This window comes from Homarus americanus, unplaced genomic scaffold (genome assembly GCF_018991925.1).
Source record: "Homarus americanus isolate GMGI-L3 unplaced genomic scaffold, GMGI_Hamer_2.0 scaffold35332, whole genome shotgun sequence".
In the NCBI taxonomy this organism is placed as follows: domain Eukaryota; kingdom Metazoa; phylum Arthropoda; class Malacostraca; order Decapoda; family Nephropidae; genus Homarus; species Homarus americanus.
This window is the reverse complement of record NW_024738568.1, coordinates 1-24,758: the sequence shown is the minus strand read 5'-3', so window position 1 is coordinate 24,758 and position 24,758 is coordinate 1. Positions and strand designations below refer to the sequence as shown.

Below are 24,758 nucleotides of genomic sequence, written 5' to 3'. Positions count from 1 at the left end.
TTCCACTCTTCCTCACCTAACCTACCCATGATAACCTGCTGCCATTAGACAAATTTGAAACAATTTGCCCTTGCTGCATCAACTCACTTTTACTATGGCTATTATGTATTACTAGTTAACTATCCTCAAAGACAAAGTTGATGAGTTTAGCTTCTCTAAACTTGGAATGCTGCAGCTCATTCATATACTGTACTACAATATTCACGGGAACAACAAATACAAAGCCAAATTTGAATCATATAAACTTTATTAGCTTCAAATGAAGAACACGCATAAAATTTACATCCATGTCACAGTTTAAAAACATATAAAGCACAATAATTCTCCACAACATCATTAAAGAAAGGTTTAAGAACAAGATATTAAATAATTTTAGATAGTGGAGTTATTGATATCCTCAAAGACATTAAATGAATTAAAGACAAAAATATTACATAGTAACTACCCAGCTGGGTCAGTGTCATGTTACTGTTATCCCACTGTCACATTATCTTACCATCCAGAGAAGAAAAACAGCTAATAACTATCACACACTTTCACTCTTAACATCACCTTGACACAGCAACACAAAAAACAAAAAAACGAAATTTGAACTTTCATCCACTTGAATGTTTTAACGCAAAGCAAAGAAACACACAGGGAAAACTGCACTTATTAAGGAGTGTTAACAAATTCATCACTGGATTTCATTGTATTAACTGGCTTGAGTGTTAAAAACGTGAGAGAAATCATTACAGGGTACCTATTGTTCATTAGTTCAAAAGGTACAGACTTAGGAAATCACTATAAGCTGACTTTCCATTGTTCCCGATTTTGAAAAAGTACGTAAAAGGAAATCAGCGTAAGCTGACCCGGGATTTTAAACTGTTCGTGATTTTGAAGTAGCAGTCTCGTAAATAAAAATATATTTAGTAAATAATGAGAACATATTTATATTCCTATGGTGGCAGTACTGTATAGTATATGAAGCCTGTTAGTAATACTCTGTGTATGAACCCCAATGTCTAGAAAACTGTCCCTTTTATGATGTATCCTCAATAATTTATGAAATATTAAACCTGTTGGGCAAATTTCAAATGGAATGAATTTCTAGGGAAAACCATTGATTGATGACTTAACATGAGCAATGTTACAAATTAACATTTTTCTTAAGTTACAATTTATAGTTTTTTTTTTAGAGGGGAGAAGGTGTCACCCGTCAGATCTAAACAACCCTTCGAACCTCAAAGAACTGTTTGAGGTAATAAACTTGTCCAATTGTCATGGCTACTAGTACTAGTGCCTCAAACACGGACCACAATACCACCCGAGAATTGGTGTTGTCGTTGATGGAGCGGTGAATGCGCTCGCGCACCTCCATGTAATCCTGTTCGTGTTTGACTCCAGACAGTGCAGCTGACAACTCACGGATCATGTCTTCCATTTTGTTGCCGCCAGCGGCCTCTCCTAAAGAAAAAAGAAAAGTAAATAGGTATCCAAACAGCAACCAGACACTAGATTGACATAAGGAAATTAAGTAGTTTTTAGCATTAGAATCAGAGTTTGTGCCTTAATTTGGGTATAGATGCCCTACTGATCCACCAACCTTTAGGAACATGTTAAAAATAGTAAAACAAAATGAAGAATGCCAATTTTAATGTGAATAATCATTACTTAAGATATTCTAAGTTTTTGTTTCAAATATTCAAAGTCATGATATATTAAAGCATGAGGAGGTAAGGCTTGATAATAAATACAGTATACAAGCCAAAGCCAATCTGCACTTGTGTAAAACACTACCATGGCTGTTAATAAATCAACTCACAATCCACAAATACAACACAGAATTCTTGGTGTTTATACATACTTGGCATATGAATGAGTTAAGTTCACATTAATGAAAAGTGACAAAGCTGCAGGAAGATAAACATTGAAAAACATAAAAAAAAAAATTAATATAATTAGTACTGCAGTCTGCAAAATGGACACGGTGTGGTGGTGATAAACATGAATGTAAACTATCTAATAACACACATACAAGAGCACGAGGATTTTTAGGCAAACAAAATTACTCATACAATTTAAATGCATAAAATGGGTCTTTTTTTTCTTTTTGTGTGTGTGTGTGTGTGTGCTAGGTTTAGACTTCATGCTATTCAGTGCCCTATACAGTACTGTACAAATCTACTGTTCTCACTAGAATCCACATCCTAAACCACTGGGTAAAGTACAATGTATTTTATAGCTAACTGCAACACTCACAAAAAGCTGATTCACATTCTGAGTGAGAATGACAGATTCCACTCAGTAAAATCAGCTGTGGAGCGAACCATCATTTAAATGAAGTAGACAATCAGTGATTCAAAATGATTGGGTATATTGTTTAACCAGTGATTCAACAATTAATGGTCATAATTAGGTGGGACGGTATCCTAGTACAGGGAGAGTATGATAAATCCTTTTAACGTGGAGGTATGCAGTTGTTCTTTTGGGAGTGCAAAATAAAACAAACTCAATTCTGCATAAAGTGTAGGCAAAGCTAATATACAATACTAAGAATGCTAGTATGATAAAAGTATTAAAGCACTATGAACTTATATATCGTTACTGTATATGAGTTGTAACACAAAATTAACACAGCTGTAGTTAAAAAATAGATTAAAATCGAACAGACAAGAGGCCAAGACATTTTTTAATATGAGGTACTACAGTATTCTAGTCACAGAGAGAGAGTAAAACCCAAACAACATTGCAATATCTCATATTAATATTAACGTCTGTAAAATTATCAACAAAACTTCACGAGGAAAGGCACAATAAACAACTGCCTCAGGAATATACCAGAGTTAAAAAACAATCATCAGCAACAAGAAAATGCCAAGAAACATCCTCACTTTGTCTGCAGGATATACCAACATATCATCCCATCGTTTTAACTTCACAAACTTGGGATGAACATTAGTCACATACAAAAAATACAACTCTGCTTCAAGAGGTTTAGTCCCACAAAAATCAACCACAGAGGTTAGATAAGAGCACACGAGATATTAATCCAAATTAAAACAAAAGCTGGGAGGATTAACCGAGTGGGTGATTTGGATTCAACATATTGGGATGAGTGGAAATCAATGTTGCCTGACCTGATATCGGGGGTTGCTGCAAGGCCCAACCTGGACAGAAATACAGGAAAGCCTATCAGAAGAAAATGTAGTAAATATGATATACGGCTTAAAAGACAAATGCTTGCAAGGTACAAAGAGCATAATTCACACAACACAATATATCATGATGTGCATAGGACTGTCGAATCTTGTCATAATCTGTACAATACACTATTCTTAGATGTTCATCACAGACAAACGGACGCAACCACACCGACGAGGCCAAGGATTACAACTCGGTGCACGTAGGGAGTGAGCTTGATTTTAAAATTAATTAGTGAAGGAAGAGAAAGAAATTAAGAAAAAACTTAGGTAAAAAAAAGAAGGAAGAGAATACTGGAGAAAATATGAAATAAGCAAAGAAAATAGTTGGTGAATAAAGGCCTCCAAGGGTGTTAGGACAGGAGGGTTAAATTCACAGTAATAGGGAGGGAGAATAAGGTGTTGCAACAGACCTGGCGTAGGAGAATTCTGCATGGGTCCACCTACGTACAGGAAAGGTAGCATCAGTACCAGAAAAAAACTTAAGATACAGTATAGCTAATAAGTAAATAAACAAGGAGGTAAATACAGAAATTACAAGTCATCAAGGAACGACTTCATGATGTTCATGTAACAAGTGGAAGATAATTAAAATGAAACAAGAGAAAAGTAGCTACAGGTACTGTAGTTTCCAAGTTACAGTACAGAATGGTCTAAAAGGCCACAAAAGACCAGGTGCAATGGTAAAGTTTCAGTTTCTATACCAAAACCTTCAATCTAAATTGTGAGATCAAAATAACAAGATGGCTTAAACTTCAGAGCCAACACCAATGCCAAGCAGAATATTTGTCTTCCTAAACACTGAAGGAACTTCTGACTGAGCTTACCTAAGTAGCCATGCATAAATTGTATAATGATCATGTAATTCTAAAACTAACTTAATTACATTTATTTTCTCCATTAGTCATTTAGCACCATGCTAGGTTGTATTTTTTTTTAACCAAGACATGCACATAACACTATTCTCCATCTCATATTCAGGGCCTCTAAGAATTCTACAACAACTTCCTCCCCTCACATCATCCTTCTTTAACAAACTGTTCTCAATTGCAAAAGGACAGGGACTATAATATATTAAAACAACTTTCAACATAAGTGGCAGACAAAAAGAATAAACACATCATGAGTTAAATCTATGTGGGGTGGTCTCAGTTAAGTCAGGTGATTCAGTCAGTTAATCAGGAATGGTATTTTGGAGCTAAATGATGCTGCTGAAAACAAAATTCAAAATTCTTGTATAAAGGTCACCTAATCTTTCCATATTTCCCATAATAAATATAAAAATATAGGTCCGTTCAACAACAACAAAAATTAGTCAAGGTGTCCGAGATCACTGAGTTGCATTCATACAGCTAAAGAGATCATGGTGATTTCACACACACAAACATATACACACTGTATAAAGCACACAGATAATAGTGATCAAATTGACTAATAACAGCTGCTCGAGTATGGGAATTAAGATCTTATTTTTTTCGTATACAGCCACAGTGAAAATAGAACACAAAGACCTGACACATACAATAAAACACAACACAATACAGTAAATGCTTTTTTATTCATAAATTAATCCAATGGCTCAACTTGGTAACCACTATGAGCCAATGTGGATGCTTAAGACTCACTTTGTACACTGCATATAACAGTTGAGGTGGTGAATGCATGAGGATATTTGTGTGTGTTAAGTTAAAGCTCCTCCTCCTAACTTTTTGTACATTCTTGCAGCCTTTTCCCTATTGTGTCTTCCCTTCTATGAGGTACAGTACAGTCACAAACAAAAGTCCTGTCACCTTTTCTGCTGCTCCACAAACCCTAAGATTCAGACTCGTGAATCTGAAGCATTTATGGACAGAATATCACATCAGTGTCTCAGGTTCTCAAGTTTGCATCTTGGGGTTCATGGACCAGCAGAAGAGGTGACAGAAGTTTCGTTCATGACTGTACTTTACTTATTAACCTCCCTCCCCCTTTTAATGAGACACGCCCCATTTCTTCCCTTCTTTGAGATTCTTGTACCTCATGACCCACCCCAGATCAAAGTAGGAGAAGGATAATAGATGCTGGAGATAAGAGGCCCATTCAATATATAAACACAGTAGAGTACTGTACTGTACAGTCATTGGCCTAACAGTCAGACATGGGAGAATGTCAAATAAAAATGGTACTTTTACATAAAGTAAATCCTTGAAACTGTGCAAGTATCAACTCATACTCACAACATAAACACACTTTATCTTTACAAACTCGCAAAGAAATAAAAAGAAAGGGTGCTAAGCTTTCACTGGATTTCTTAAAACATCCTTTGCCTTGAAGATGTGAAAATAAATAAAAGCTAGGGAATATTTTTTATCTTTCCTTTCAAGGTTTTCAACTAACTGTAGGAATATTCTTTTCAGACTTGAAATTGCTGCTGGACAAAACAAGAACACGACAGACAAGTGGATGTGCAAGTATTCCAAATACTGTAGCTAGAACTTCTTTAAATCCTCTTCTATGTACTGTACACCACAGAGCACAATCACAGGTTATAGATCTGTTGACTGAAACTCTAAAGCTGTTAAGTTGTTATAAAAGATGGGGATTAGGATTTTAAAATCTTTATAAGGTAAGTGAACATTATCTGTGTTCCTTATAGCCAAACTATTATTAATGATTTTATATGGTAATTAATACCATTGAAAACCATTAACCCTCTCGTGGTCTTTCGATGCAGATTTCATCGCTAAGAGCTCCTGTACTGGCGCAATCCCTCTTGCTTAGTCATATCTCACATTGAGAGCACCCCTCCCAAGCAGAAATGCATTAACAGTGGACTGGTCCTATCAACTACCTATGTTCCTCCCACTAGCCTTGTGGGCTGGCAGATGTATTTCTAAGTGTGCAATTTGGGTCTGGATCACTCCACCCAATGTTTACTAAAACGGAAAAAACGTTCCTGTTACCATCGAAAGACTGCGAGGGGGCGAGATTGTAAACAACGCTGTTTGTGTTGAAAGACAGCGAGGGATTGAGATTTCCAACCATGGCTAGGAGAACCAGAGGGTTAATTTGGTTAGTAATTATATAATGTACAGGAGGGAATATTTATGGTAATTCATGGATTAACTGAGGACTGTGTGAAAGGGGGCACTAAGTTTTATTAAAGCTATTTCAATGAGGTGGGAAATGTATGACGACAGACCTGTTTGGGAGAAATTCTGCATGTCCCACCCTGCACAAAGCAGAAGAAAACATTAGAAAAACACACCATAAATGGTTCAAGAAGTGGCTGTCTCAAAAATGGAACTATGGTATTGTAAGTAATTAGAAAAAGCTTCATTAATATTCAAGATGATCAAAAATATACTGACACAAAACTGGGGGATTTGTGGTCGAATGAAAGATTCAAAATAATTATGTACTGCACATATTTAATTATGAAATTCCTGCTACACCAAGTGGCAAGTACACGAGCCAGCATTGTTGTCCTTATTAAAGTATTCCTTATGCCATTTCCAACAAGTTTGGGGATGGCCTGAAGGTTAGCTAAGCCCAGGTAAGCGATGAGACTGTTGGTCGAGTCAACACACACTAGCAGGATGAGTTACGAGTCCAAAGCACTATCATCTGAGCCATGTAACAATGACCAGCTTCCATTTTAACTTCCTTGCTGGAAGAACTAGTCCAGTATTCAAACACCTATAACACTATATGATGAGAATTTTAAGTACAATGTGTAACTTTAGGAACTGTAGACTTCTATCTTAAACCTATCCTATCCATATCCCCTGCTAATTTCCTCCATTAAATTATTGTTCCCAGCATACAGTATTATGTAAAAATATGTGCGTCTTGACCTCATCTGTTACTAATAAGAGAAATTAAACATGAGTAACTTCAATAGCTATTTTTTTTTCATATAGAACATAGCAAAATAGAGAAGAAACATAAATTAACAATCAAACGAAATTAATAAATTCATATCTCAACAATTAAAACACAGTACAGTCACTATGCCAGCAAGACATAAATGAGAAGGAACTTGCTCAAGAGTAATGCTGAGATCATATTAAGAATTTGTCCAAAGACATGCATGTGGAAAGAGAATTAATTCTTAAATGCCAGACGTTAATGAACAGTCGGGAAATGTTTCGCATAAGACATCCACCCACAAGTTCAAACATTCTGAGTGTGAGAAGAGAGTAGTCAGACGCTCACCAATCTGTTAACTGTGTGTGAGAGTCAATCAAGTTGCGACTCTCGCCCCATCTCTTGATCCACTTGCTTACAGTGGTAGTTGAAACATCGAGCTCATGGGCAATTCCTTGTTTGGAGTACTCAGCTTGTCACAAACCAACAATCCGCCCTGTCCTCCAAGAGCAATTTGGCTTTGTTGGTGGTCCATTTTGAGTTATAGAACTCCTGGTGAGTTTACCACTTTTGCAGTATGATAATACCTTCTAGGCACTATGATTGGCCGATGATATTGTGATGTCATCAACTCCCATAACCCCCTCCCCCTCTCACACACACTTACCAGATTGGTGAGTGTCTGGCTACTACTTCATTACCATAGGTCTCACATTCAGAGGTTCGAACTTTTGACCATGTGTCCTACGTGGAACATTCCCCGACTGTACATGTTAACTGCTACAAGGAGGAATGATGGAGTGAGAAGAAATCCAGGAATAAGAAGGGGTGATGAAGTAAAGGGAGACTGGTCTGAGAAGATGAAGGGTTTGGGCTTCAGTTCTCAGAGGCTGATACATTAAATTTTTCTCTTAAACGGAGATGTTGGAACACAACTAAATGGTTCATTAAAACCGTGATGCAATAGTGTTCTCTTATCCACAGTTTAGAGGAAAAATTTAATGCACAAAATCTCTGGAAAGTTTCGTCAGTGCTTTGATATTAAGAGGGAATGTGAGATAAAGAACAATATCACTGGTGAATGACAGTGTTAAGTGAGTGAAGTGCAATATGTCACAAGCCGCAAAGATTTTCTACAATGGGGAAAGAGTGACGACAGACCTGTGTGAGGGAGGTTCTGCGCGTACCAGCCTGTGTAAACCAGATGACACACAATAAGACACAGTAACCCGAGTAGCACATGAGTTAAGAGATGACCCCAAAGCACTATACATAGCTACGGTACAGTACTTTATCACACACAAAAAACTATTTGTTTTAAAGTTGGTATACTATACTGTAATAAAAATGATAATAAAAGTTCAAATCATTGGTAATAAATATTCTTTACACTCTATACATCCTAAGTAAAACATTACAGTAATATTTACAAAATTATCGGAATCTGAACACACTAACTCATTTAACATTAAAAATGCGACTTTATATACAACTTGTATAATTCAGATCTACAAGGTCTTATTTCAGTGTATAAATCTTCAACTTATTCAGTTCAATAAATCAAAACAATAATAGTGTACAATATATACATTTTAGGTGAAGTTTTATGAAGAAGAAAACAAACTTCTATTTTACAAAATTCTATAATATTTATAGCTACTAAAAAACTCCTATAACCTGTACAGAATATGCTATCAATCAATATCTAAGCTGACCGTTCAACTGTAGTTTAGTCAATATCACTCACCTTCCTCTCCGTTTGCAGCCTCATGGCCAGGTTTGATTCCCTCACCAACATCCATGGAAAACATAACAATCTTGGGGGTCATGGTTGACATTTTGTTAGAGAAGCAGTACGTGTAGACACCATCCATACTGGCGGGGAACGTGTACCGGCCATTGGATTCGCGTTCGCCCTCGTGAACGATCTTCCCATCGGGGCTGTAGATCTTGATGTCTATATCAAGAAAGCCACCTTCTGCAACCTCAAAAGCCAATCCTGAAAATGATTCCTTCATAAATTTTCCATGACTTAAAAAAGAAAATCCATGTGGTCAAAGAAATGTCTAGCCTGCAATTTGTTGACAATCCCACAGTACCTGACCGTGCCTCCATCACCCATTCCCTGCTTAAGGATGAGTTAAGACAAGACACTACACCTAATAATAAAAACCCCATTGGGTCACTCTAGCAAAGGAAGAAGCTCCTGCATGGCTCTTACCTACATCATGCCACACTACAGTCAGCACCCTAAAGAACACATGAGCCTAACCAGAACAGATGAACCAGAGTATGGTAATTCTCTAGAACAATGTCCCCCAAGAACCAGCAACTTGAACATTTTCTATTATTTATTGCCACAAAAATATCCTAAACAAGGTGAAGAAGTTTAAACTTTCTTAAATTTTTTGCAGAATCTTTTTTTATCTGAAAACAAATTTTTGTCAATGTGCTAGCTCCCACTGACGTCATATTACTTTCTTTACATTAGTGTATAATTTGTCGAAGATAAGATGAAGCAAACCTACGTATCCTAAGATGAAAATAAGTTATTCTAAGTTAGGTTAGGTAGGTTAATATACATAAGGTTCACTAGGTTTATATTCTAAAAGGGAAATTTATAAGAAGCTGGAATCCCGGGCCATTCCGCAAGATTACCACGTATAGCATCTTTACAATTCATCTACAACAAGTATGATGAGGCTATAATGTTTCCCTGTGTGTTAACTGCAATCTATACATATTAATCCACCATAAAACATCCATAAACGTTAAAAATAACCACTTACCCTCAATATGGACACAATAACATTAGTTTCTTATTAATATTCGTCAGGGGCAATAACTCACCAAGTTTCGTGCCGGTTGTAACCTTCTCAAAGAAACATTCTTCCGCATGGGCATCTACAGTCACAAAATAACTTTCTGCGACGCTAAGGAGTGAAAATATACCCAAAAAGGTGAACAACTGTCTTAGAGTCATGATGGTGTTGATGTTAGGGGAAAGTCTGGAGCTGACACGTCTCTCTACCTCACCCCCCTCCCACCCACCAGGAATTTTAACTAATTTTTAAACTTTACCTTAAATCTTTTTTATCTTATGATTAAAATTAATTATATTAGTATATTTTGAATCATATATATAATTTTTGGGAATATAATGTAATTTTAATGTTTTATTTGCATATAGTGGGAGGAAAATACGTGGCTTTAGACTTGATTATGTATTGTTATTAGAAATATTAGGGCATTTTATTCTATCTCATATTATACAATTATTAATATAATTCTTAATTTTATCCTCAAAGTCGGGGTATGTGGAGATTATTCCAGTAATCGGCAAGTAAAACTGTCTCCTTAAAAATCTGGAGGAATATGGATAATTTATCTTTTTCAGTGGAATACGTATCACCAAACTGATAATAGACAATATATATATTTTAAATATATATTTCTTCATTTTTTAAATAGCAGAGTTTATATATTAACTTTACAGCAGCATGTGAGACTATTTTAAATGAAAAATTAACATTATATTTTTGTAGAGAACCAAGTACAGTATGATATTTTTTGTTTTCCATTGACACGTTTTACTTATTTGGCCATACAATTCGAGCTTTCCCGAGTTATATTAACATACGCGTAAATATATTTTTACTACGACAAGCAGCAAAATTAAAATAAACGAGAATTTACAAAAGGGTTGGAGTTGGTGTTATAAATGTCCCACGAACATAGAGCCAGCCTCTGCCTCTTCTTCCTATCTTGTGGTAAGAAAATGGAACTATTAGCGAATGTCTAAAATAACATTCAGTCAAAGTTGTTATAAATCATGTATTAGCTTGTTAGCCCTATGTTATTTATACGATTTTGAAGGATATTGGGCGCTAACGAGCCGATCAGTGGCGAAGAGGATAAAACTAATACTCTGGGTTCAGGGTTGAAAATTGGACAAATCAAAGTGGCTATTATGTATCCCTATGTAAAAATTAATTCTAAGATAGATTTATTACTGGCAACTTTTCCAAAAAAAGCTCATTTACGTGGTCAAAATCGCAATTTTCTGATTCGGAGGTTGCCTAACGCGGCCTCAGGGCACCCATACCAAAGAGCGCAAATGTTCTGCATATGATTTGGTCTAAAAGCTGCTTTTCTGATCTCATCCTTGCTTTCTTGCGTGTTTCAACACCTCCGGGTTCTGATTTTTTTTTAGATTTCACGTAAAACTTAAGGGGCGACCTAATAGAGGTGTATAAGCATCTCAAGGGGCACTACTCAGTCGAGTGTCCTTACCTGGAGCTGGCGGACGCTCGCCCCACAAGGGGTCACAGCTCAAGATTGAAGAAACCGCAAGTCCAGAAAACTGTGAGGGCAAACTTTTTCGGAGTGAGAGTTGTGAACTCTTGGAACAATCTACCAGAAAGTGTTGTGACAGCACCGAGTGTGAGCTCTTGCCCGTCTGTAGTATAAGCTAGGCAATTTCAGGCGCTCCAATCTCTCAGGGTAGTTGAGGTGCCGAAGTGCAGGCACCAGTCTGGTGGCCCTCCTTTGAACATTTTCAACCAACTGACAGTCCCTAGCATATCTCGGGGACCAGACGGGGTGAAAGTACTCCAGATGGGGAAGCACTTCACTCTTGAAGATCGTTACGAGGAACGGACCGTCTAGATATCTGAACGACCTTCTTATAAGACCCAATAATTTATTTGCCTGATTTACCTTCTTCTCGCAATGACCCGAGAACTTCAGTTCATTGTCAACATACACACCTAGGTCCTTCTCACATTCAATCTCAAATAGTGCAGTTTCTTCATCCCGTTGGGACATATGATACGCCTCCTTACCGTTGGTACGCCCCAGGTGCATCCTCTTACACTTCGTGACATTGAATCTCAGCAGCCATTTCTTCGAACATTCTTGGAGCCCACAGAGGTCCTTTTGCAACTCTCTTAGCACTCTAGGATGCACCTTGTCAGGGCCGGGGCTCTTATGGACCTTTAGCTTCGACAGTTTATTTCTAATACCCTCTTCTGTGAACACAATGTGTGTCAGTGCTATGTCGAACCGTCTGTCCTCAAACGCAGGAAGGTTAATTGCATCCTCTCTTGTGAACGCCGAGGAAAAGAAGCTGTTCAATGCCTCAGCTTTATTCTGGTCAGAATTCTGCGTAACTACCATCTTCAAGCCTCGGGTCTGATACTCCTACTCGCGTTTTTAATTTCGACTTTGCATAGCGGTAAAATGCCTTTGGGTTTGACTTGATCTCGCTTGCAACCAGCCTCTGGAACTCCTTTTCAGCCCTTCTACACTCTTTCTTTGCTTGGTTTCTGGCTCTTGCATACATCCTCCTGTCCTGCTCATCGTTTGATCCAACCCATGTCTTGAATTTCTGTGTAGGGATCCCCTCGTATTCCTAGACACTGGGAGCATTTCTCGATGGTCAATCCAGGCTCTAACCCACCCATCTCTCCTCTCGTGACCGTACACAGCTAAAAGCTTCCGTTTTGTGGATTTATTTCATTATACACAAATGTCTTCTTTACATCAAAGATTTCCCTAAGTCTCAGCAAAGTAGAAGTCATGAAGTTGGTTGAGTATTTAACAAGGTATTTAACAAGGATTTCCGGTAAGATGCAAAAGATTACCACAAAGTCTGTTCTTAGACTGTGGGGGAGACTGACGAGGCAGACAATGTACCCGCTGAGACAACCGAAGAGTATTATAGGCATTCGCTAAAAGTTCCATCCCCGATCACAAGATGCAGGTGAGGGTCCAACTTCACTCCACTGCTGAGATACAGAACTGCCGGGAGGTCTTTAGGTCATCAATACAACTGAATTATAGTTTTAGTCCCGTGTTTTGCTTTATTATTGGTAATTTTATGTTAAGAATTATTTTTTTAGTTATTTAAAGAAATTAATCATGTAAAATGTATTAAGATTCGATAAAAATATATTTGTTAGTATGTTTAGCCCCGTCCCTCAGCAGTTAGACAACAACCTTCATCATCATGGCGTCGGCGGCTGTATCAAGTCACTCTACAATGAATTCCTCTCACTTGACTTCGTTAACACCCGATTGGATGAATAGTGAACTCTTGACGGGGGTAAGTATTTTCTGATGATTTACGAATCATACAACAACTAAATATAAAAGGCAGTGGATATTTTGCCGTGAGCGGGTGTTTCTACAAACGCTATTTTACCGTGAGTGTGCTCTGGCTATTCGTCCATTACCGGCGTATAACGCGAAAATATATTTGACCGTGACTGGTGTATTTTTCCGCCATGAGTCGATCATTGTGTAGTTGTAAACATGGGATCTTCTCATATCGTCACCAACCCGTTTCGTCACCACTATTTTGGGTTAGGGTCATCTTGTACCCAAGACAACTCATACCCAAGATAAATCGTACCCATAAAAGTCGGTATTATTTTTCTTTAGGAAATAGCGCCTCCGAAAGTTATAAACTACTGAAACATTTAGATCTTCCTATTCTGAGTATTTTGAACCCCATATATACCAGGCGGAAATGGATAATAGTGACACAATTGAATTGAATTGATTTTACGTAGTTTTCAGTCTTCGTCTGTGAGGAGATGTTGCGTGATGCGCAATATTGACTAACGTCATCCAGTCGTGACCAATGATGCATCGATATCGCCATAAAACGAATACTTCTTAGTAACCATGTAACAGTATGACACAGTAATGGCGAGAACAGAATATTTCTACCTTTACCAACTGTGTATCTGTTGAGGTGACTGTTAGTGTAAATATAACAGTTACTTGTGAAACTGTCATATATGTAACAACCTTCCTGGGTTGTCACCACTTGTGAAGCACAGTCATTACCTTATATTTTAGACATGCTAAAATATAGATCAAAGTTTATTGGATCTTTTGTAGTGAAATCCAATATGTTCCTTTGTTTGTATTTATTATAAAAGGTTTATATGTACACTCTCAAAAAGGATTATCACCGTAATTTAACCACTGTAGCTATGAGTGTTAAATGAGGACGGAGGCTATGTTAAATAGCTCTGCCAAGCATGTCCTGTCGATGAGATAGTTGGGTGAGGTGAGTTGGGACCCATTGAGGGAAGAACGGAAATATATCCGACATCCTCCCTCGAGGGATGACGGAACCATCCACGATGGCTCCAAATCACGTCTTCTTCTAGTCAGGGTTATCAAACTACTGCCCACAATAGATGGCCAGAGAGCCGGTTAACTCGGCACCAAGTGACGCAACTTCCCGTGAGCACACCGTATCACTTGCTCTGAACATGCTACCTCATAGCTAGTGGAAAGTTACAGGGGGTGATAGAGTATATAAGTCAAATGTAATTAACCCATTTATTTAAATACTTCTGCCTATAAGACAGAGGCTAAAAAATTTTCAACCAATCAAATTTGAATTTTTTTCAAAGGGAGCAGCCTGGGTACGGATTTTAATTTTATTGACCAGTCTCACAATGGACGTAGTGGAGGTTGGTTGTCATTCGTCCTCCTACGATTATTTTAAAGTTTATTGCCGAGTTTTATGAGAAAGGCGATCATTCTATCAACTTCTAACTAAGGTACACTATTGTAATTTTGGACATGGCGCACCCCAAAGTTTTAAACTACTGAAACATTTAGGTTCTGTTAAGTTAGTTTAAGCTAGGCCTACTGGGGATCCGGAGGGGGAGCCCTCGGCTAGGGTTTAGGTTAGGTTACGTTTTTTTTTTAGGTTAGACGACTCGTTTTCGTTTTCTCCCCCAACCAAAAATCCTGATTTCCCACAACAAAAAACGGGCAATTTCCTCTAAATGAAGGTCAGATTCATTTAAAATGCACCAAAATACACTGGGAAAACATATTGGTTAACCCATGGGGACTCATCCGAAAGTAAAAATTCACCCTAAGTTCCTAGCCGGGGGGCGGTACTTAGCCAATCAGACTGCACTCACGGTAAAATAGTGTTAGTATGAACTTAGCCGGTCACAGCAAAATATCCACTACAAATATAAAACAGGTGTCTCGTTGCCAGGTGTGATACACATGAAAAGCTTGGTAAATTTTTCCTTAAGGTCCATAATTGTTTTAGATATCCAAACTATGTTTTTCCGGTGGTTTTGGATGTGTATTGAATGATTTTGACTTTCACTTCTGTCACAAATGGCTCATTGTTGAGATTTACTCCCCCTTTCCCTGAACAATCTAGGGGGACACCCCAGTGAGAACCAGGAGTTTTGTGTTGGGGAAGTTACGGTATTCCAGGAGCAGGTGGCTACCACCAGAACGTGTTGTTTGATTTCTTTCATTTTCTCTCTTTTGTTGATAATAAGTAATGAAAATGATACGACAATGCACAGAACATAATACTGTAGAACCTGACCTAACCAACCAAAGAAACCTACCTAACCTAGTCAGAAGGCAGACCTCTTACAATATTAAACAGAAAGTACTACTTTGACATCTGGTACCAATAAAAGCAACTTTCTTCAAGCGACACATTTGCCATAACTACGACAGTGAAATTGTGGCATTTTAAGTTAGTTTTGTATGAAAAACCAGCGTGGCAAAGTGTGTTATTTGAATATACTACAGGTATGATTTATTAATTGACTTCACTTTTCAGACTTCCATCATGGCTACAGAATTTGATGGCGGTGTTGTTGTTGGTGCTGATTCCCGTACATCCATGGGCACGTATGTTTCTAATCGTGTGACTGACAAGTTGACACGGGTAACAGACAGAATTTATTGCTGTCGCTCTGGTTCGGCTGCAGATACTCAAGCTATTGCTGATGTTGTTTCATCACACATGGAAATCCTGGAGTAAGTAACTGCTAACTATATGTCTATATAGTTCTGACAACTTGACTTGAGGATTTTGTAGGATTATATGGTATCAGGATCAACCATTTGTAGTTAAAGAGGTTTCTTAAAAATGCAACAATATGTTAACACCAAGAGGCTCAGGTTTTCACAGATGAGTTTAAAAATTTGGTACATTATGGTATGTTCTTAGTTTATTAGTTTATCTTTTGAAATGGTATCTCAATTGACAGCCTGAAAACTGAGCAAAAATTGTTCTTTTAAGTACCCCCTCTGGCCTTGGGAACTTTGCAACATTTAGGGCTAACAATCTTCAGAAATTTCCTAGGAAAAATCCCCAAGTGTCATGTTTTTATCTCAAGATAATTTATTCACTATCATGAGCAGGGCTGTGGAGTCGAAGACAAAACCTTCGACTCCGACTCCTCAAATTTTTATGCTTCCGACTCCGACTCCTTGGCCTATTTGTAACAACTATTTCTACCATCCTAATTGTAATTTGTATGTTGTAACCTGCATAGGTAAAAAGTAAAACACCGTGGCTATACTGCTACAGCTTTATTAATGATCTGGACGATATTTAAGAACTACAAAAAGATGATAGGCTTGACTTTCAAAGTTTCAATCAAAAGAAAAATAAATTTATTAAGAATTCAAGATATTAACTAGAAAACACCATTTACATGTATATCTAAAAGTTCGATCTCAGCATATGAATTTTGTTTAAGCTCATAATCTGATGTGGATCTAAATGATGATCCTACAATTCCTTTTAAAGTAAAGTTATATATTTATGTACATTAAAGAAATGAATACCTTATTAAGGAAAATGGATAAACCTTACATGATTAAGTTATTAAATTAAATTTGCCTTAATCTCACCAAAAACAGGTTGTAGCTAATTGTTTTGTAGCTGAGAGCCTCTGTGCAGTTTTCAACGAAACAAAATTTGATATAATTCAAAATTTCAAATGGTAAAGAAGAGACTATCGTCCAAAATTATAGTGCTATACTGTGCCTGCTACAATAAATTCATAATAATGCTTATAAAATGGAAATAAATTCTTTTAATAATTTAAGAAAATTAGTGGGATCAGTGGAATCACTGCAATGAATATGCCTGAGTTCATATATTTGTTCTTAGGAACAGAATAGCTTCAGTCGGAGTCGGAGTCTGGACAATTTTACCGACTCCGACTCCACAAGCCGAAATTTCCTCCGACTCCGACTCCGACTCCACAGCCCTGAATTCATGAGTATATTTTTTGGTAGATCCAGAGAAGATGTATCTGCATTGACTTTTTAATTCATTCTTATCATCTTTCCCTTCTTACTGAAGAATGTGCTATAGATGCTCTCTGCCATTCTTTGATGCTCTTTCCTGTATCATTCATAACCTGTACACACCTGTCATCCATTCTGTATCTTTGGGATTTCCTAACCTCAACACTTACACAGTGTTTTCATGCACTTAAACTTTCTTGAAGCTTCTCTCATCTCCCCACTTATGATTTTCCCTGTCATTTAAAAGTCTTCCTAAACAGAAAAGTTCAACTTCTCTCTCATAGGTTGCATTTATCTGTGTTTAAACTATTTTCCCCGTCTCCATTTTCTCCCCTTTACATGTGCAATACTGTACTGTACTCTGTACTGTATAGCCCCCAAAATTTTCCCAGCTTCCAGCACACAACTTCTTGTCTTCTTGAAAGCCTTATGACAACTTTTCTCCTCATTTTTCATTTGTTTTTTGTACAGTATTACTCTTCACCGTTGTCTTTCCTTCTAAACTCTAATTTTATCATTACGGATAAGAAATTAGTGTTCATAAATGACTGTTTAGGAGTTGTCTGTTTATTGATATTGGTGTAAATATACTTAACTCATACCCTTCACCACTGACAGGGTAAAGCTAGGAGAACCCCCTCTGGTTCAGATAGCAGCTAATACATTCAAAGAGATCTGTTACAACTACCGAGACATGCTGATGGCTGGGATTATAGTGGCTGGTTGGGACAAATCTAAGGGAGGTCAGGTAAGCAATTCCTTTATCTTATTAAATCAAAAGTTGTATTTATTTATTGCTAAAAAAACTAGAGAGGGAAAAGCAAGATGGTTTGTTTGCTCTGAGAAGGAGTGTGTGCAAATTGAAGGAACAGAATGCAAAGGGAAAATTTTAAGCTGACTTTAGAAGCATGAATATGGTTAAGGGTAGTGTAAAATAATTACAATAATGATAAGAACATCTGTGGAAATAATTAACGAAAATACACAACTCCTCCTTTGTTACCCATCTCCTTCAGTATTAGTTCCATTTTCACTAGTGACACTTGAAGTTGGTCTGGCAGCTCTGTGTGTTTTGCTATGGGTTGTGTAGTAGAGAAAACGGGAGTTATGTGACCTTATTTCCGCCTTGAAGAAGCTTATGAGACCTCCGGAACCACCATAGGTCTTGAAGAAAAGTCAGCCATTATAAATTGAGTTGTGGAGTTCATAACTCTTTTGTGAATCACCACCACAGGAGATATGAACTCGTTAAATTCTTATGAATATTGTAGCCTGTTAGTGAATCTTGGTCGTGGCCTTTCTTCAACCTTGGCTTTGCCTTCCCTCTAGCCAGGATGGTAAAGAGACTTTGGATGTGACTGTATTTATTTGCTTCTGAATATTTATTACAAGCAATACCAGAGTATTTTGCATGAAGTATTTTATGCAAGCAGTTAAATTTTTTAGGCTTATGTATCCACATTGGATGACCTTATAAGATATATAAGTTGTTTGCGTAAGGTTTGCCATGATTTTTTTTTTTGTCCTTTGAATAACAGTTATTTGGTTTATTTGTGTATTTTGAATTAATTTCAGGTGTACACAATACCTTTAGGAGGTATGATGGTCCGTCAGCCAGTGGCAATTGGAGGTTCAGGCAGCACTTACGTGTGGGGTCATATTGATGCAACTTACAAGCCCAACATGAACATGGAAGAGACAGTTGAATTTGTCAAAAATAGTTAGTATTTTGCTATTGACAGTTTCCTCTTCAGGGTCATCCTAGAAACAGTACCTCTCTAAAGTAAAATGAAAGTGTCCATGAAATTTCCTCATTTTAGCTCCCATGAGATTTTATGCTTCAGACTATATTTTTACTTTCAATTAGTACCTGTATACATTGAAAGCAAAGGATTACTTTTTTTAAAATGGGATACTGAAAGAAATGCTTGTTTCAGCTCTCACCCTGGCCTTGACACGTGATGGGAGTAGTGGAGGTGTAGTACGTGTGGCGGTCATCACAAAGGACGGAGTAGATCGGCGTGTATATCTTCATAATGAACTGCCAGAGTTTTATCAGGGATAGTGAACAGCATACACAATAGGCTGTCATTGGCTTAAATTTATTGTTTTTTGAGGAAGTTTTTTATAACACTGAAATAGTAGATGAGGGAGGCATTGTTTTTGTTTCACATTAGCAGAAATTACTTCCAATAAATCTGTATTTAAATATTTGGTTCTCTTCTCGACCTATATCAGATACTGTGCTGTACTTAGTTTTGTTTTACAGTATTATGGCTAACCAGCATTTCATAATTCCAGTAGAAATGAGTACATACAAGGCTTTATAAAGTGGTTTAATTAACTTCTTATGAGCAGATATTGTGTATTTGTTTGTTTGAACTAATGTTAACACCTTCGGAGGTACATTTAGAAAGGGTAATTAAAGGAATATTTCTTTTGTTAGAATTGTGTGAACCTTTTCAAAGTGACAATACAGATTGTTAATTTTTATATTTTTTATCTTTAAGTGCTTTATATCTTTTACAATATCCAACTCCTGCATTTCAATGTTGCTACCCATGTTGATATTTGACTTACATCTTATTTTTTATAATATTTACTGCCTGGCAACTTGATGGTGTTTTCTGGAGAAATGCAGTAGTGGTTAAATTAGTCATGACTGGAACATATTGTCTTCAAGTTTTCTCAACTCTGGTTATCAGTCATAGCTACTACTACTACTACTACATATTTTCATTGCAGTAACCCTTACATACAATTCAGATTAGTACAGGGTATGAATATATGTTGTATTCTATGGTAATAACAGACACAAAAGTTACTCGGTTGAATTAGAATACATTAATATGTTGGAATAAACTATGATATTGTAAGGGGTTGGAGCATTTGTTGATACACATGTATAAATTACTTTACTTTTGTCACTTTGTATAAAGGGTTTAAAAAATTCACATCAGATTTTGGTTTTACCAAACCTTCAGAGTGGGTGTTTAGCCAGCCTAGACTACTGAAAAACTTAATCATACACCTCACTGTCAGTAATAACACAAACATTCAAATAAAAATTAATCAGCAGTGTTTATGTGCACTGCAGGTCAGTTAAATAGCTTTTCTGAGATAACAGGATGTGGAGTGGTCAATAATTATAATTCATTAAAATAATAATAATGCATTTTATTTGCCCCATTTTTTTTCATGTTGTTTAGGAAGGTCAATGTTACAGGCCAAAATATTTAAACTCGGGAGTATTTTCAGCATACATGTACTATATCAAAGATTAACCCTGAAATAAATATTTTATAAAGTTTGTCAAATATGGCAAGGGAATTATTCTGAAATTTTTTTATGTAAAAACACATCCTGAAGAAACACCAAAAAATCACCATTAAAAAGTTAAAGGTGGTGATTAATTAGGGTTACAATGTGAAGTGAATTTTTGTGTCAGCATGACCAGTATTTATCAGAAGTACAACTCTTCGACCAAAATCCATAAAGATTCTTAAGGAGCTGTGGTCAAGTATTTTATATTTTGGATATTTACACACCCTACTGACTGTTGAGAAAACTTATTAGTTTTCCAACATAAAAAGACAACCTTTATTGGGAATATCTTTTATTAACAGGGTTTACTGTACTCCTGAACGAATTTCTTTTGTTTTGCAGCCCTAATTACTCTGACCTTATAAGTTTCATTGGAAATTTGTTTTAATTTTACTCTGGATGTACAGCATTATACAGCTCCTCCCCGACTTACGACCTACTCGACTTACTACCACCCGCCCTTATGTCCTGCCTCGGTCGTACCAAAATTTGGTCAAATTACGTATTTTCAAGTCCCAAAGTCGGTACACAGACAAAATTTTCCTTTGTAATTCACCTCAAAATGGCTGGCAAGCTCAAAAGTGAGTGTTTTGTGGTGCTGAGAAGAAAAAGAGACCCATTTTAGATTTTCTATGTATTATTTAAGCATTTCCGTCTTACGACCTGGATTTGGGTCCCTAACCCCGTCGTAAGTTGGGGAGGAGCTGTAGTGGTTAATGATATTAATTTCTAACTGAATTTATTTTATAAGAAACAATTTTTTTTCTTCACAATCTCAGTAAAAGCACCCTTCTACTTGCCAATTAATGATCATGATTGCGAGTACCTAGCTTTAATGAGATTTTGAACAAAGTTGATGTGATCAAGATTACAGTTGAATTGGTAAGACTTAAGTTATGTTAGGTCACCCCTTTGAGATCTTGTCTGGGGAAATCCTTTATCTTTTACAAGTGGAATTTAATGTTTGGCTACTTATGTACTTAAATACATCCAGAATAACACCAAAAGTTGCCCATGAAAAATTATAGGTGGCACATAATTTTCATTACAAACTATTTGGGTATTGGCATATACATCGATCACATGCACCTACAGTGATTTACTTATATATATATATATATATATATATATATAAAGTGAAGCAACATTGCTTCAATCTCTCTTTTACAGGTACTTTAACGGGCAATGTTCGGTGGATTTGGCATCCTTTGTACCACCAGCAAGGCCAAGTTCTTGTAACACTCGTCTTGCCCGCAGTGCCCACCGTTTCTGTGTGGATGTCGTTCACACTAGAATAACCATTATAGTACATCCTTCTTTCCTCACACAACCAGACTGTGGAATGCTCTACCTTCTTCTTTCCTCACACAACCAGACTGTGGAATGCTCTACCTTCTTCTGTGTTTCCATACTCATACAATCTGACTCACTTCAAAAAGCTTGTTTTCTGGCATCTTTGTGGTGTAGATTAATATATATTTTTTCTTTTCTATTTTTAATTTCTTTTACTCATATTTTCTCCCCCTAGGCCCTGTTGTGGGTCGATGACCTGTGCCCGGATGGGCTATTCCTTGTTAAAAAATTTACATTACAACCAAAGATAGATGAAGCTTTCAACATACACTACTCGATACACCTTGAATGCCTCAGCTCGGGGTAAATATATCTGACTCATGGATACTCATACTGTTATAGCATAACTTAAAATTTACATTAAAGGTGGACACTTCAGGCAGAGAGAAAACAATTCTCTCTCTAGGGGTAACTCATTAGTTTCACACATGTTTTGGGGACGGTGGAGCAAAATATGAATACATAATTACAGTAAGTGTTGAGGTGAATACTAGCCGTGCAACTGTGACCATGACACAAGTATACAAGAAGAGTAGGAAAAGTACATCAGTACTACAGACCGATCAGCCTAACACCACATATGGTACAGTACGTATATGAAAATTATTGGATTAAATATTGAGGGATGCCATCATCCAGCACATGACTGAGCACAATCTTATCAATGCATCATTACATGGTTTCATGGAGAGAAAATCCTGCCTGACAAATACAATCGCTTTCCTTCAAATGTTAACAGGTTAAGTGGACCAAGGTCTACCAATAGATGTGTTGTATATGGATCCTTCAAATGGTAACAGGTTAAGTGGACCAAGGTCTACCATTAGATGTGTTGTATATGGGTTTTTCTAAGAAGTGTGACAAGTCCCACATGCACCATTAGTCTCTAAGATCCAGGCACAAGGTGACTTTTCAGTTGGCTCCAAGACAGGCAAAGAATGGTCATCATAAACGGTAAATTCAAATTGGAAAAATTTTCTCAGTGAAGTACCACAAGGGTCTGTCCTTGGACCCACCCTGTTTGTGATTTACATTAATGACATCAATGAGAGTATATTGCCATATATTGCCCTTCAGGACCTCTGAGCAAGCTACTCCTCACCTAGTCACTCCTAAGCACTGCACTGTACAACAATATATATACAGAAAGCGCATTGTGAGTTTCTATTCTACCTCACTCCTGAGTGTGATATATCTACATGTACGTATGTTTGTGTGCCCAAACAAAGAGAAAATAGACAACTAAAGAGAATTGACAACTGGCTACTTACAGTACGCTACAGTGGTGAAACAAAAATCTGTAAACTTGTATAACGATATTTATGAATATCTACCTAACTACACATTTTAATACCTAAAAGTGCTAGACTTATATTAACTCTACATATACACACCTACTTTACCCAGTTAGACAGACATTTAAACTGAGGACCACAATACAAATACATGTAGCTTCTTGTGTATCATGTATAACATAATAAATTTGTATCTGAACTCCAAATAGGTCTATTATATTATGTACTATACCCTGCATAATAAACTCGTATCTCAACTCCTAATAGCACTGATATATTATGCATTATATAATAAACTTGTATCTGTGCTCCTACTAGCTCTATATAATAAACTTGTATCTGTAGTTCATACCCTGATGTGTACTTTACTGTACGGTAGTGTACTACAAATATTGTTTCTTTTGTTTCCAAGTATAATGTATTAATAAAACCTCCAAGTGCTCAACTCTAGTATCCATAATGTATTTTTATTGTACATGTGATTATTTCCTGATACAAATCAATAAATCGGTCTAAATTGTCTATTTTCAAACCTAACTGGAACGTCATGTGTAAATTAACCCTAAAGTATTATTCTCCTCTTTGTACACGTGTATGTGAGCCTAGCAAAGATAAATTTGACTACTGGCCACAAACACTACGCTACACGTTCTCTGGCTGTTTCTACCAATCATTTATATTTATTAATAGTACGTAAGTTGGTAGTACAGCGGTAACATACGAATATGTCATTAATAAATAAAGGGTTCCAACTGAGGACAGATAGGTGCCTCTGGTGGCACTGCTGTCCTTGAGGAGGACCCCTTGGTGCGTCTTTGCCTCTGGGAGGTCCCCTGGCGGCAGTTAGTTTTCACTATTTAGAACTCTGAGAGATATGAAGTTAAATAAATACACCACCCATCGCATTTCCAGTGTTATCACATCCTGAGCAATGAAAAGGTGAATACATATCCAACAGGGAAACATAAGTTGGGGTGTTGTGCTGACTGGCTGGTCTGTTCTCCTATTGGCTGTAATTTGGTGCATTTTGTATTTTAATCCACCAATCACAGTTAAGTAAGGGATTGCTGGACGTATGCAATATGAACATCACGATCAAGCCCCTGGGAGCGCCGTCGCTTTCTGACGGCCCCTCGGGGCGCCATTGCCCTTGGCAGGGACCCTTGGGGTGTCACCGCCCCAGGGAGGGTCCCTGGGAGCGCCGCCAGGGGACCTTCCAGTGGCGGTGTCAGGGTATTCAAGTGGGAGGGGCCTCAGGCGTGGCAGGCGATCTTGCAAGGCGGTGGTGCCCCAGAGACTCAGAGCAGATCCTCCTCCGTTTTCCAGTGGCCAAGCTCCAGGGCTCTCCTTCTTGGTCTCAGCGACCCGGGCTCTCCCCAGGGGTGTTGGTGCACTCCAGAGGCCTTTCAGGCGGTGGCACAAGGGGCCCAACCAAAGAGCTACCCCAGACTGTCCCCCAAGGTAACGAAGCCATGAGGGGCTGTCCAGAAGTGAAAGCGTTCCCAGGGCAATCGTGATGTTGTAAAATTGCTTCGTCCAGCAATCCTTACTTAACTTTGTGATGAAGATAAAAATACCCAAATTGTATGAAGAGCAAACCAACAATCAGCACAACTACTAACATATTTCAGATGGATATTTATTG

At 37.4% G+C, this 24,758-nt stretch overlaps 2 protein-coding genes across 12 annotated transcripts; one reads left to right on the top strand and one right to left on the bottom strand.

Annotated features, from left to right (window-relative positions):
• Positions 1-229: 229 nt before the first annotated feature.
• LOC121874062 (transmembrane emp24 domain-containing protein 2-like) lies at positions 230-10,064 on the bottom strand. Of its 11 annotated transcripts, XM_042377932.1 has the most exons (7): positions 9,882-10,064; positions 8,779-9,030; positions 8,193-8,222; positions 6,364-6,393; positions 3,596-3,625; positions 3,120-3,149; positions 230-1,446 (listed from the first exon to the last, which is right to left on the bottom strand). In XM_042377932.1, exons 1-7 carry the CDS (start codon positions 10,012-10,014, stop codon positions 1,205-1,207), a joined length of 747 nt encoding a protein of 248 aa, XP_042233866.1. In that variant the 5' UTR covers positions 10,015-10,064; the 3' UTR covers positions 230-1,204. The 11 variants fall into 11 exon arrangements, with proteins under 11 accessions (XP_042233866.1, XP_042233868.1, XP_042233869.1 ...); XM_042377934.1 differs by lacking the exon at positions 3,596-3,625; XM_042377935.1 differs by lacking the exon at positions 6,364-6,393.
• Positions 10,065-12,981: 2,917 nt separating this feature from the next.
• LOC121874061 (proteasome subunit beta type-6-like) lies at positions 12,982-20,309 on the top strand. Its single transcript, XM_042377930.1, has 5 exons — positions 12,982-13,137; positions 15,658-15,857; positions 17,760-17,889; positions 18,717-18,861; positions 19,079-20,309. The coding sequence occupies exons 1-5, from the start codon at positions 13,042-13,044 to the stop codon at positions 19,204-19,206; spliced, it is 699 nt and encodes a 232-aa protein (XP_042233864.1). The 5' UTR covers positions 12,982-13,041; the 3' UTR covers positions 19,207-20,309.
• The last annotated feature ends 4,449 nt before the right edge of the window (positions 20,310-24,758 follow it).